This window comes from Hyaena hyaena, unplaced genomic scaffold (assembly GCF_003009895.1).
Source record: "Hyaena hyaena isolate Hyena2069 unplaced genomic scaffold, ASM300989v1 scaffold_67, whole genome shotgun sequence".
Lineage (NCBI taxonomy): Eukaryota > Metazoa > Chordata > Mammalia > Carnivora > Hyaenidae > Hyaena > Hyaena hyaena.
In genome coordinates, this window is record NW_024080699.1 from 3,299,347 (window position 1) to 3,314,540 (window position 15,194).

Below are 15,194 nucleotides of genomic sequence, written 5' to 3' on the forward strand. Positions count from 1 at the left end.
CCGCATGTTCAAATAATAACTTTGATTTTTGTGGCAAAATTAAAAGATAAATTTCCACACCTTTCCATACCTTTCCATTATCGCACCTACTCACTTACCAGCTCTGGAATCCAAAAGCCTTCCCTTATTCCTGTTACTGTTTTAAGACATGTCGCTCCAGCAATTTCTCCCTCTCTCAACACCAGTTTTTCCCTCTCTACTGAATAATTCCCATTATTCAGGATAACAGGAGAAGACAATTAATTCCCATTATTCAGTAGAGCACAAGTGGGGGAGGGGCAGGAGGAGGGAGATAAAGAATCTGAAGCAGGCTGCAGGCTCTGAACTGTCAGCACAGAGCCCGACAGTGGCGGGGGTGGGGGAGGCTCAGACCCACAAACCCAGAGCCCGACAGTGGGGGGGGGGAGGCTCGGACCCACAAACCGTGAGATTGTGACCTGAGCTGAAGTTGGACACTTAACCAATAGAGCCACCCCTCTCCCCACCTTCTCTCGATCTCCCTTCCTCCTGCTACCATTGCTACATTTTACTGCTCTCCTTTTCAGCAAAACTTTGCAGGATTTGTTTGTATTCACTGTCACTAATTCCTCTCCTCTCATTTCTCTTCATTGGGCATTCTATCTATCTCCCTGATCATCAGAGTGATGCTGCTCTTTACTTGATATGTAACCACTCAGCATAGAACAAGAGAAGATTTACATCTACCCTAGAGTGGGAAATGTCATGTGTACTCACCTGGTTACCATAAGCATACAGAAAATGGCTTCGCGGATGGAATACCATTCCAACAGGAGAAGAGAATGACGGAGGAAATACGAAATGTGGAAATTTTGTTTTTAATCCTGGCTTGTTATTTTTTAGGGTGTTCACAGAGGCAGTGGTGGTTTTCTAGAAATAGATTAAGCATGAACAAATTGTAAGAATTTTACCATTAATATCACTAGACCATGCTACAATTTTTTGTGTTTCCTGTTACTCAGATTTTGATTAAGATAGGGACACATCTATTAACCAGAATAGAACTGGAAGGATTAGCAACGATCGATGTGTTTTTGCTCTGCCTCTCCCTGCCTTATAGGACCATTTTACAAATGTTGAGCATGAGGTTTAAAAGATTAAATAATTTGTCCAAGCTTCTATAGTAAATGGTATGGGAAGGCTTATTAGAGAACTATTGCTCAAATAGACCAATTCCAATGTCCATGCTTACAACTATCATGGTCAACTACCTTTTAAAAGTGTGGATGCCTGGGCTACATTACAATTCTACTTGGATCATGATGTTGAAGGGGGTCAGAATGTGTACCCCAAGATATGCCACTGTGGTATAGAGATCATCATTAAGCTGTAGACATTTAAGATTCAACAGATGCAGGGAAAAAAAGCCTTCCCTTCTCTAAAAGCAGCAACTTCTGGGAAATAAGGCTATCATTAATTACTCTTCAGAGCAGATCTACTTCCAGAAGGGAGAAGGCAAATAAAATCCACCCCAAATCCCTTCTACAGAGGAGTTTTAAGGCCTGAGGAGACTAAAAACCACTCATACCTGTATAAACAAACATCACAAACTTTCTTATCTCCTGTTAACTCGTTATCTTTTCACTTGTTTTCCCTTAAGTGCCTTTCTCACCTGTCCCCTTAAACTATTAAGATAGTATATAATCCTCAAATTGTAGCCACGTTTTTGTTTCTCATCACTGATTTTCACCCACGTGTATGTACACTGCATGCATAAATCAATTTGCAGGGCCACAAAAACTGAACATAAGAGGGTAGAAGAAAATTATTTTTTTCTCCCCTAAATTTATAAGGGTAGGGCTTGTCCCATTTTTTGTTCATTTTTTTAGCGTTTATTTATTTTTGAGAAAAAGACAGAGTGTGAGCAGGGGAGGAGCAGAGAGAGAGAGGGAGACTCAGAAACTGAAGCAAGCTCCGGGTTCTGAGCTGTCAGCACAGAGCCTGACGCGGGGCTTGAACTCACGAACCACAAGATCATGACCTGAGCCGAAGCCGGACACTTAACCGACTGAACCACCCAGCTGCCCTATTTTTTGTTCATTTAAACTAATCAACTTATGGAACCTTAACTTTATATAGACCAAGCTCAGCTTATATTCTCCGGGAGAATAAGCAAAGGAGAATCCCTATGCAGACAGCATCATATTTTACATTTTCATTGAACTGAATGACAAGCAGAGGCAAGAAATCCCTAAAGTGCCTTAAACTGTATTATCAATGATAAATAATTTTGTGGCAGTTAAATTTTATCAGCTCCTACCACCAAAGATAACAAGAACTCAGAGATACATTTGCAAAGGTAAATTTTTTTTTCTTAAATAGTTTATAGTCAAGTTGGTTTCCATATAATACCCAGTGTTCATCCCCACAAGTGCCCTCCTCCATGCCCATCACCTCCCTTCCCCTCTTCCCTCCCTCTGCCTCCCCTACTATTTTTCCCAATCTTCTCTCCCATGGTCCTCCATTCAGTTCTTCCTTTTTTTTTTTTTTTTACAAATAGTTTATTGTCAAATTAGTTTCCACATAACACTCAGTGCTCATCCCCACAAGTGTCCTCCTCCCTGCCCCCCACCATTTCCCCCCTTCTTCTCCCCCTTGTTCCTCCGTCAAGTTCCTCCTAATCCTCCTATACGTGCAAACATATGGTAACTGTCCTTCTTTGCCTGACTTATTTCGCTCAGCATAACACCCTCTAGTTCCGTCCATGTTGCTAGACATGGCCAGATTTCATTCTTTCTCATTGCCTTGTCATACTCCATTGTAGGCAAAGGTAAATTTCCGTTGTGTCATCAGGAGCACCTGCCCCGGGGCTGTGATGCTTACCTGGCTGGAGAAGAGGTAGACTCCAGCATCATGCTCTTGGTCAACGAGAAATGTTACTACGTTTGAAGCAATAGCTTTCGTTCCTTTTAAAATGTCAGGTAAGCAAGGTAGCCATTCATGAAATGGTTCGTTGCTATAAAAGCAAGAGCTGGACTACGAAAAGAGAAAGGAAAAGTTAATGCCATTTTAAAAGTATAAGGTCTAATTAGTTCTCCAAGGCAAATTAACTAGTGAACCACTGTGTTCCCCTGATCAACCACCAAAAATAGTGATAAATCTTTGAGGTCTGTGCTTCTCTTCTGGGAGATGTGAGGCCAGAAAACACTGTGAAGCCCCTCTTTCTGGAATGAATTGTTTTTCTAGAACTGCTGTGTAGGTCCCGATTTAACATGACTAGATAATTGCCATTAAACCCAAGTAGAAACACAATTGGGCACAAAGAGGGATGAAGTTGTTCAGTCTATAGAGCTGCCATTTTTTTTTTTTAGATTAATGACAATCCACGAAATAATCCAAGAAATCAAATTTCTTACCTTTTAAAGTATTTAATACCATACCTCACTCAGGGTCCTGTTTCTCTCAAAGGTGATAGTAACATAATCAACTATAAAATAAAAAGGTACAGAGATTACAAGCAGCTACTATATTTCTAAATGTATCATTAATCAAGTATCTTCAAATTCAATTTTTTCATTTATAACAGGGCCTGCCTATTATCTCAGATTTAATCCCCCTTCCCCTCCTCCCCTTCCCACCTACTTTTCTATTTTATTCTATTTTTATTTTATGTCATTTTATTTCATCTTGATATGCCACTTATATTGAAAAAAGCCGGTTAATATCTCTTTTCAATTTACCTTCAAATTGTTCTCTGTTGGCAAAACATCTTTCATTGTACCACAATTTTCCTTTGACATAGTCAACCTACATAAAGAAAAAAATATATATCATTTAGGCAAAATAGAAAAACCTAATAAAAACTTCTGAAGTGTAGGAGTTTAGGAGTGTTTAGTTTAGGAGTATGAGGCAAATACATGGAGAAAAAAATGCTATGCCAACAAAGGCAAGGTTTGTAGAATGAGGACAAGAAACAAGAATTAGTGCATGTACTAATATGGAATTTCCCCCTTGATATGTTGCTAAGTGAAAACAGATATATTCATATTTAGAATACAGTGTAAGCAAGTGAGGAGAGTATATATTCATAATTATTTAAATTTACACTTAAAAATCACTGAAGGGGCAAAAGTGTGAGACCCTTGCTTTCTTGATTGTAAGTTCAAGCACCATACTGGATATAGAGGTTACTTTAAAAATTAAATAATAAATAAATAAATAAATATCACTGAAAATATTAAAGATGTAGAGGCAGGAAGGACCAGGGAAAGTGTATACAAAGGAGCAAGCAAGACTTCTCAATGCAGATGTTTATGTTAACTGTTTTGGTTTTTTAACCATGGGAATGTATTATTAGTATTTGAAAATAATACTTTTTAGGCTTTGAAAATTCTAATTTCCCTTGCAACATGTTCTGTTTCAAGATCTTTGTCTAGCACTCCATTTTGACTTCTACAGACAGAAAACATAGATATTACATAAAATGAGAGAAATAGCTAAGCATTGCTCATCACCGTTTCCTCTTCTCTTTATCTCCCCAATATCTGTGCTCATTGGTTTATTTTGTTAAAGTTCTCTCTTGAGTATTTTTCTTAGTCTGAATAACCGGGCGATATACTTCCCTGAATTCTTTCTTAATTGGAAAGACGAATCATCTCTTGACTGGAAATAGGATTTTTGGACTTTGGTCCCTCTGTCTTGATAGACTGGAGATGTGGATTTTACTATTTCCAGCTTCTACTGTTGTATAAGTGAAATCTAATACCATCTAATTTCCTTCTGTTTGGAAACTTGTAATATTTTCCCCTTAACCGTTCAATTCAGAAATATTATTAGGATATGCTCACACATACATCTTTTTCAATTCTTCCAGGATTTAGTGGGCCTTTTCAATAGACAGCCATGGATCTTTCTTAATTTCAGTGTAATTTTCTTTTACTACTTGTTTTGTCATTGCCTGTAATCTATTGGTTCCTTTTTTATTCCTTCCAAAACTTCTCTCACCTCTTAGACTTCGATTATTCTCAAAGGTCTATCTTTGCCCCAGTGATTTTTACCCATCTTTCCTGGTTTGAGAAGTTTCTTCCTCTTCCTCTTCAGCACTGCTTATCTGCATCTAAACAATGGCTATTCTCTCCTTCAGTTTATTCCATTAAAAATGTTTATTTATTTTGAGAGAGCAAGAAAGCACAAGCAGAGGAGGGGCAGAGACAGAGGGAGACTGAGAATCCCAAGCAGGCTCCATGCTGTTAGTGCAGAGCCCAATGTGGGGCTTGAACTCCCGAACCGTGAGATAATGACCTGAGCCAAAATCAAGAGTTGGACACTTAACCAACTGAGCCACTCAGGCATCTCAATTCATTCTAGTTTTTAACTGCAATGTGTGGTGTTTAGTCCCAGAAAGTACTTTCACGTGGCACTTGAAACTCTAAGCCAATAGATGTCAGTGGTCTTTTTTTTCTTGCTAATATCTCAGTGCCAAGAACAGCAGCCATAGAATAGTTGCTCATTGGATAATTGTTAAATGAGTTGATGAATTAATTTTGTTGCTCTTCATTTGTTATCCTCCCCATCAGCAATTCTGGTGTATGGGCTGATTCTACTGATCTTTTATGCTCTCAGCATGGTGGGATGGCTGAGATGTATTTTGAAGCACTCAAGTCTGGTTTGGGGAGCATTTCAGATGGTGGAGTACCAGAACTGGTCCCCAACCTCTGGGCTGCCGTTCCCCTCACCTCAGAACCTGAAACAGGCTTCCTCGCTTCCATCTCCTTTACCTGCTCACCTCAGGCGCAGGGAGAATACAGTCTTCTCACCGGGCTTTTTTCTCCAAGAGAACAACCACTTTCACAAGGTTGACCAAAGTCTTCTCTGGGAGTTCCTAGAGCTTTCCAAGCCAAGATCTCTCCAGGAGCCCCCCACCTTCCAGTCCTCCACCTGCATGTCACCAAATACCTTGTCCTCACATGACCCATGCGAGGAAAGATGTGCCAGGTCTCCTCAGCGGGGTTCCTCAAAGCTCAAGGGGTTCCTGAAAGCTCAGGCTTTGTGTCTAGCTCTTCAGCATCTCCAACACTGCTGAGTAGACAGCTGGATGGACTGGAGATGGAAGTTAGTGGGAGCCAAGGGGTAAGGAGAAAAGCTCATGTTACAGTCTCCTCTGTCTCTTATTGCATCTTGCGTGATTCTCACTTCATGGCTGGTTTTCCATTCTTCTATCTTTGCATCTGTTTTCCTCCTTTCTTGCTTTTTGTAGGAACTGATGGATTATTCCTTCATCCTCTTTCCTTCCTCTGGTAGGTTGGAAGCTTTGGGTCATAGTTCCTTTTCTTTTCTGGTAATTGTCCCTTAAACTGTATCATTTGTGTTGAACTATATGCTTTTCTATCAGATTCCAGAATTATTCCCCATATTGATTCTCCCACCAAACGAGGATCTCACAACAGGCTGATCATCCACTGAAAATCATCTCCCTTCTTCCTCGTAGTATCTGGAGTTTTGGTTCCACCCAAGTATTAAACGCAAAATTTGGAACTGTAAATTGTTTTTATACCAACTCCATTCTTTGAACAAGTATTTACTAAGCCTGCCTTGTGGCAGGTGCCGAGCTGGACATGGATCCCAGAGTGGAGCTCACAGATAAAGTTCCTTCCTCTGTCAGAGCTTAGAGCTTATGTTTTAGGTCTGTCACTGTTGCTGACATTCCACTCCTTCATGGGTGTCTCTGGGTAGTAAGCTCTCTTTGTCTTATGTGTGCAACTTTCTTTCCTTCCCCTTCATTCTCGAATGATAGAGTTGCGCCAGGTTTGGAATTCTATTATGACAGGTACTTCCCCCTGTTCTTTCTAATGTACATCTGTGTTGCCCACCTGGCCCTCCATGGTCCCTGCTTCACTTTCTCCTGTTAGTATGACAGGAGTCAGATCCATTTGTGTCCTAGACATGAATGTTCCTTCCTTCTAGATGGTGAGAGTGTGTGTGTGTGTGTGCACAGCTGGGTGTATACCTACAGGCCTGTATAGGATGGAAGGAGACGGGCCATGGCAGTAGACTAGGAATACTCATAATTCTGTGGTGGGTTCCACGCATGCTTATATGTTGATGGGAATGACCTACTTGAATCACAAAACTTGACTTTGTAATAACAGAGAGGAAAGAAAAGACTGATGGAATCCCCTCCCCACCCCCACCCAGCAGCAAACCTGTGGTTAGCTTAAATGGCACTTCGGTGAAAATTAGAAATGTCCCTTTCTCCAGGCAGGCACAGAACCACACAGGGGTAGATGGGGTGGGGAGAAAAGTGTTAGCCAAATTTCAGCCCTGTCTCTCTTTTCAAGGGGGTACCATTGTGCAGAACAGACCTTAATAACCACAACCCTTCTGGAGAGAACATGCAAAGAAGGGGTGGGGATGGCCAATGAAACAGGGAGATACACTTCTTCCTTTGAAAGGGAAGGAGAGAGCATTGCTTTGTGTTTGCTGGAAGTAAGTTTCTTTAAGTTCAAACTGTAAACAATAACACAGTAACAGGAATGATCTATGTTGTAAATTCTTATCTTGCAACTCATCTCTTAGGTCATCAAGGAAACACTTATTTTTTTTTTAATGTTTATTTAATTTTGAGAGACAGAGGCTGAGCATGAGTGGGGGGCAGGGGGGCAGAGAGAGAGAAACACACAAAATCCAAAGCAGGCTCCAGGCTCTGAGCTGTCAACACAGAGCCTGACACAGGACTTGAACTACCGAACCATGAGATCATGATCTGAGCCCAAGTCAGACGCTTAAGTGACTGAGCCACCCAGGTGCCCCAAGCAAACACTTAACTTCTAACCAACCCTTGGAAATTTCAAGCTTCTTACCCTTTCGAAACCACAAAAGTCTGCCCTTGAAAACTACAAGGAAAAAAAAAACTTTAATTTTTGCTTGCATATCAGAAGGCATAACAAAACATAGCAATTTAAATTACACTAAAGGAAATGATGCTTTTTGTATCCCAGCAGTTAGGAGTGTCACCCATTAAAACCAGCCTCTAACATAGTTTATATAATATCCTGGAGATTTCCTCTCTGGTCTTTGCTTTGTTTCACTGTTTTATTAATTTATTTGTACTTGAACTTAATTACAGAAAGGATCTGAGATTTGTTTTTAATCCTGTAATGATTTAAATGGAGGAGTTTAGAAGGGTACAGATAGGTACTAAATCTGCCACCCACTGGGATTAGGAAATCCCCTAACCTATTATTTTCTCCATGGTCACCTGTTTCTCCCTCGCCCAGTGCCAGCCCTCACTATACAACCTATGCCCAATCCTCTGTGCTTTGGACTGACGTCACTGTGCCCGGCTTCTTCAAGTCTCTACTTCAACAGTTACATGGTAAGCACATCAAAGGTCAGACCTGTTGGTTGTTTGAGCAACAAATGGTACTTCCTCAGAAACGTTGAGGAAGGAGGACAGGCTGTGACTATTCATACAACTGAAGAAAGGTCATAGCCCCCACATGTAAGAAACACCTGTTTCTCAACCAATGTAATTGGCCCTTCTATACTCCGTCTTATCTTTTTTTCTTCTGTCCCCAAATCTGTCATTGCTCTTATTTCTGTTGTGGTAATTTTTGAGAAATGTTTATTGACATGTTTAAGAATTTCATGGTATGCGCATTACGTATCCTCACCAAAGTGTATATGCCCTTTCTCTTGATCCCATTACCAACTTTTAAATTTATGTTCATTTGTAATACTATATTTTGCTGCATAAATTACTACAGAGTATTTTGGGAACACATGTAAGTATAAATAGAGAAATAATTTTCTATATGTACATGTTTAAAACTTATAAATTTGTGTGGCAATAAAACTAGCACCATTTCCAAAGGGTATATTCAACACTATGAGGCAAAGGAAAAAGCCATTGTATTCTGCTTTTACATTTTCTAAAAGGAAGAAGCATTTAAATTCTAAGACACACCATGCATAGCTCAAATATCAAGTATGTGTACTTTATGTAGACAAAAGGTGAGATCAAAGTATTTGCAGGGTGTCCTATCTGCTTTTACTAGGTTCCCATGAGGCATTAGCAAATATTTTTTTCTATTTTTTAAAAATCACAAATATTAAAGTAAGTCAAACATAGTTTCTTCCTCTTGGAGTTTCTCAGGAGGCATTAGCAAATACTTTTTCTATTTTTTTTTTTTTAATATCGCAAATGGTAAAGTAAATCAAACATAGTTTTTTCCTCTTGGAATTTTAATTTTCCTCTTGGAGTTTTAAAATTATTGACTAAGATTGTATTTCTGAAATAAGAATGTATTTAAAAGCAATTCACATACCGTTAAGACAGAGGATGATGGATAACGGAGATCTCCACTTACAAAAAGACCCAGAGAGGTGAGCATAACTAAAAAGTGATTTGTTAAAACCATATCCACCACTGAAAGCTCTGTGTGTTCTAAGGGAAGAAATCACACCAGGGGTTAAAAAGTAAGGAAAAGATGAGCTCCTCAGCAAAGCAAAGACATTTCATAGATACTGATCAAGTATTGATATATATATGGAATCCCGAAGATGAAGTAACCATTAGAGGAATTACCTTCTCCAACTTGGGAATAGATCATATCTGTCAGGTTATACCATGTGATATCATTGTAATTCCAAAATCCAGAAAAACTGAGGCCTAAGTAAATACCTAACAGGAGAAAAAAGGATAATTAAGTATAGATAACCTTACGAAGTGAGTAACCCACGTCTACGGTGCTCAGATTTCCACAGCCAGAGCCCACATCTGCCCCACTTTCCAAACCATTCTCTGCCCTGCTTCAACTCCCCTCCCCTCAGCTAGAATCTGAAAAGATTCTTCATCTTGGAAAGATGAAGAGGCTTCACATTAACATGGATTGTAGCCAACCATCTGATTTAAATTTTAAGGATTTTGTTTTATATTGAAGGGGGTCAGAATATGGCACCCCAAAATATGCCATTCTGGTTAAGGATTTCTTTGAGCTGAAAGCAACTGAGAATCAACAAATTCAGGGAGAGTTCTCTGCCTTCCCCTCACCTGCCTAAAAGCAGAGCATGACTTTTCCTTTGGGAAACATGCCTCCCCACCCTGGTAGCAGGAAGAGAAGAGCACCCTTACCACCAGACATGGAAGAGAAGTCGATGCTGAGACAAGTTTGCATAAACACACCTTACTAGAATAGCTCTTCTCTTTCATTCATCCCCCTACATATTTCCTAGTTGCTTTCCCATAATTTATCATTCCTTGAAGCCCAAACTTCTTTCTTTTGTTAAAATGGTATATATGCCCCCAAGTTTAACCACCTATGTGAGCTTCACTGCTTTTAAGTTAACTCTGTGAATGTATTTTTTTAAGGTTTATTTTTTAGAGTGAAAGAGAGACAGAGTGTGAGTGGGGGAGGAACAAAGAGAGAGACCCAGAATCTGAAGCAGGCTCCCAGTTCTGAGCTATCAGCACAGACTCTGATGCAGGGGTCAGCCCTCATTCACTAGACATAAGAGAGTAGAATAGAGTTTCTTTCCTGATGGTATTTTTGTAAGCATAAGTACTTCCTATTTCAGAAATATAATCTTAGCCAATAATTTAAAAGCTCCAAGAAGAAAATTAAAATCCCAAGACCAAGAAACTATGTTTGACTTACTTGAATATTTGTGATTAAAAAAATAGAAAAACCTATTTGCTAATGCCTCATGAGAACCTAGTAAAAGAAGATAGAACACACTGCAAATACTTTGATCTCACTTTTCTTTGCCCATAGCTAGGAACGTAGAGAGTCTTTTGTTTTTAATATAAACCTGAAATCTAGTCAACAGGCATAATTATTGAGGGCAGTGGGACAGCTTGAAGAGGCTGATGATCTAATCCATATACTGTTTCCCAAAGATGAATGTGGGACCACTCATATGGTGAAGTGTGTATTTCAATTCTCAGTTGTTTTCTGTGTAAGGAAAGATGTAGCAGGAAGTGTTATATACTTTTTCCAGGAAGAGAAAAGCTAATGACTTGTGTTGCCTTTCTAAGCATTAAGTGTCATTCCACAGATAACACTATCCTATATTCAAAGTAGGGATGATCAGCAGTATGATATTACATGACCAGGCCCCTGCAAAGTTTAGAAATATTTAATAGAGAGGTAATCAGGAAAATAAATGCCTTATTCTGGTTAATACTTTTAGACTCAAATTAAGTTACAAGCCACTCTATATAACAAATGACCATGACTGATGTAGACCATTGTGAAAAGTTTGGATTTTATTCTGCTGGTCAAAGGGAAGCCACCACTTGTTTGAAGCTGGGAAGTGATGTGATTTGGTTTATTCTTGAGAAGACTCTGGTGGCTGTATAGAAGATGGGATATATTGGGGCAAGAATAGAAATAGGGAGACCACTTAAGAAGCTATGAATTAGCCTCATGGAAAACCAATGTTGCTTTAAGATTTTAGCAGAGAAAAGAGGCGGTCACACTGGGGATACACAATGGTACAGCACCATCCTGGAATGTCGTGAGTAAGAGCAGTCATGAATGTGTTCTAGATTCTAGTTGTAACTTGTGCTCGCTTCGGCAGCACATATACTAGATTTTAGTTGTATCTCCATATTAATTGGGACAAGGAATACTGGAGAGGAACAGACTTCAGGGGAAATGAATAAAGAGTTCTGGATCAGAGTAACTGTATTGAGATGCTCAGTAGACATCAAGAGGAAATGTAAAATATAGGGAGTTGCATAGAGGAGTTTGGTCTCCAAGGAGGTCTGTGCACCAGAAATATAGATTTGAGAATCACTGGCCTGGAAATGGCATTTCTACCATAGGACTGGGTTAAGTTTCTGAGAGAGAGAGAGAGAGAGAGAGAGAGAGAGGTGGCTCCATAAGGAAGGAGAGTCCAGGAAAAAGCCCTGAGTTTCACAACTATTTGAGGGGTCACAACAGAGAGGAGTCCATCTAGAAAACTAAGGAGCGACCAGTGTGGTCAGATAAAAGCAATAGGAGCCAAGAGGATAAAGTGTTTTGCAGAGAGAGTGGCCAGCTGTGCCAAGTGCAGCTGGGAAGGTAAGTAGAATGAGGATAAAGAATTGGTGGCTGGTACTCACTTTAAATGTCAATGGACAAATGCTTCAATCAAAAGACAGAGAGTAACAGAATGGGTAAGAAAACAAGATCCATCTATATGCTGTTTACAAGAGACCCACTTTATACCTAAAGACACCTTCAAATTGAAATTAAGGGGATGGAGAACCATCTATCATGCTAATGGTTGACAAAAGAAAGCCAGAATAGCCATACTCACATCAGACAATCTAGACTTTAAAATGAAGACTGCAGGTTTTTTTGAAAAAATAAACAAAACTGACAAACCTCTAGCCAGGCTTCTCAAAAAGAAAAGAGTGAGCACTCAAATAGAAAAATCATGAATGAAAAAGTCCTTTTTCAGATAGAAAATCTGAACAGAACCATAACTAGTGAGGAAATCGAAAAAGTTATGAAAAATCTCCCAACAAATAAGAGCCCTGGGACAGATGGCTTCCCTGGGGGAATTCTACCAGACATTTAAAACAGAATTAACACCCATTCTTCTCAAGCTATTCAAAAAAATAGGAACCAAAGGAAAACTTCCAGACTCATTTTATGAAGACAGCATCACTTTGATCCCCCACCAGACAAAGACCCAGCAAAAAAAGAACTACAGGCCAATATCCTTAATGAATACAGATGCAAAAATCCTCAACAAGATACTTGCAAATTGAATTCAATGGCACAGAAAAAGAATTATCCACCATGATTGAGTGGGATTCATTCATGGGTTACAGGGCTGGTTCAATATTCGCAAATCAATCAATGTGATATGTCACATTAACAAAAGAAAAGATAAAAACCATATGATCCTGTCAATAGATGCAGAAAAAGCATTTGACAAAATACAGCATCCCTTCTTAATAAAGACGCTCGAGAAAGTCGGGATAGAAGGAACTTACTTAAACATCATAAAAGCCATTTATGAGAAGCCCTCAGCTAACATCATCCTCAATGGGGAAAAACTGAGAGCTTTGCTCCTGAGATCAGGAACATGATAGGGATGTCCACTCTCACCACTGTTGTTCAACATAGTGCTGGAAGTCCTAGCATCAGCAATCAGACAACAAAAGGAAATAAAAGGCATCAAAACTGGTAAAGAAGAAGTCAAACTTTCACTTTTTGCAGACAACATGAAACTCTACATAGAAAACCTGACAGACTCCAACAGAAGCCTACTAGAACTGATCCAAGAATTCAGCAAAGTTGCAGGGTACAAAATCAACGTACAGAAATCGGTTGCATTCTTATACACCAACAATGAAGCAACAGAAAGAGAAATCAAGGAATTGGTCCCATTCACAATTGCACAAAAACCCATAAAATACATAGGAATAAACCTTACCAAAGATATGAGAGATCTGTATGATGAAAACTATAGATAACTTATGAAGGAAATTGAAGAAGACACAAAGAAATGGAAAAACATTCCATGCTCATGGGTCGAACAAATAAATATTATTAAAATGTCATTACTACCCAAAGCAATCTACACATTCAATGCGATCCCAAACAAAATTGCACCAGCATTCTTCTCAAAGCTAAAACAAACTATCCTAAAATTTATATGGAACCACAAAAGACCCCGAAAAGTAATATTGAAGAGAAAACCAAAACGGGAGGCATCACCATCCCAGACTTTAGCCTCTACTACAAAGCTGTCATAATCAAGGCACTATGGTATTGGCACAAAAATAGACACATAGACCAATGGAATAGAATTGAGAACTCAGAGCTGGACCCACAAATGTATGGCCAACTAATCTTTGACAAAGTGGGAAAGAGCATCCAATGGAAAACAGCCTCTTTAACAGATGGTGCTGGGAGAACTGGACAGCAACATGCGGAAGAATGAAATTAGATCATTTTTTTCACACCATACACAAAAATAAACTCAAAATGGATAAAGGACCTGAATGTGAGACAGGAAACCATCAAAACCCTAGAGGAGAAAGCCGAAAACAACCTCCTTGACCTCAACCACGGCCAATTTCTTACTTGACACATCCCCAAAGGCAAGGGTATCAAGAGCAAAAATGAACTACTGGGACCTCATCAAGATAAAAAGCTTCTGCACGGCAAAGGAAACAATCAATATAACTAATAGGCAACTGACGGAATGGGAAAAGATAGTTGCAAATGACATATCAGATAAAGGGCTAGTATTCAAAATCTATAAGGAACTCACCAAACTCCACACCCGAAAAACAAACAATCCAGTGAAGAAATGGGCAGAAGACATGAACAGACACTTCTCCAAAGAGGACAGCCAGATGGCCAACAGACACATGAAATGATGCTCAGCGTCCCTCCTATTCAGGGAAATACGAATAGAAACCACACTGAGATACTACCTCACGCTGGTCAGAGTGGCTAAAATGAACAAATCAGGAGACTCTAGATGCTGGTGAGGATGTGGAGAAATGGGCACCCTCCTACACTGTTGGTTAGAATGTAAGCTGATGCAACCCTTCTAGAAAATAGTATGGAGATTTCTCAAAAAATTAACAATAGAACTCCCCTATGACCCAGCAGTAGCACTGCTAGAAATTTACCCAAGGGATACAGGAGTGCTGATGCATAGGGGCACATGTACCCCAAAGTTCATAGCAGCACTCTCAACAATAGCCAAAACATGGAAAGATCCTAAATGTCCATCAACGGATGAGTGGATCAAGATGATGTGGTTCATCTATACAATGGAATACTACATGGCAATGAGAAAGAATGAAATCTGGCCATGTGTAGCAACATGGGTGGAACTATAGGGTGTTATGCTGAGCGAAATAAGTCAGGCAGAGAAGGACAGATACCACATGTTTGCACATATAGGTGCATTAGGAGGATCCTAACGGAGGACCATGGGGGAGAAGAAGGGGAAAAATAGTTGGGGAGAGGGAGGGAGGCAAACCATGAGAGACTCTTGAATATTCAGAACAAACTGAGGACTGGTGGGGGTGGAGGAGAGGGGAAGGGGGTGATAAGCATGGAGGAGGGCACTTGTGGGTATGAGCACTGGGTGTTATATGGAAACCAACTTGACAATAAGCTATTTAAAAAATAGATTATAAAAATACAAATAAAAGAAGATCGAAGTGTTTCACACAAAAAAGTAAATTAAGTGAAGACTGTAACAAGAGATGAAGAAGG

At 39.6% G+C, this 15,194-nt stretch overlaps 1 protein-coding gene across 1 annotated transcript in view; it reads right to left on the bottom strand.

The window, feature by feature from the left end:
- CATSPERB (cation channel sperm associated auxiliary subunit beta) overlaps nucleotides 1-15,194 on the bottom strand; it is a 120,003-nt gene that overhangs the window by 62,717 nt on the left and 42,092 nt on the right. Inside the window, exons 9-15 of the mRNA XM_039232511.1 lie at nucleotides 9,545-9,640; nucleotides 9,285-9,403; nucleotides 7,818-7,850; nucleotides 3,699-3,765; nucleotides 3,399-3,445; nucleotides 2,842-2,994; nucleotides 736-888 (exon numbers count right to left, since the gene is read on the bottom strand). Of these exons, the coding sequence (XP_039088442.1) occupies nucleotides 736-888; nucleotides 2,842-2,994; nucleotides 3,399-3,445; nucleotides 3,699-3,765; nucleotides 7,818-7,850; nucleotides 9,285-9,403; nucleotides 9,545-9,640 (668 nt within the window). The remainder of the gene's footprint in view (nucleotides 1-735; nucleotides 889-2,841; nucleotides 2,995-3,398; nucleotides 3,446-3,698; nucleotides 3,766-7,817; nucleotides 7,851-9,284; nucleotides 9,404-9,544; nucleotides 9,641-15,194) is intronic.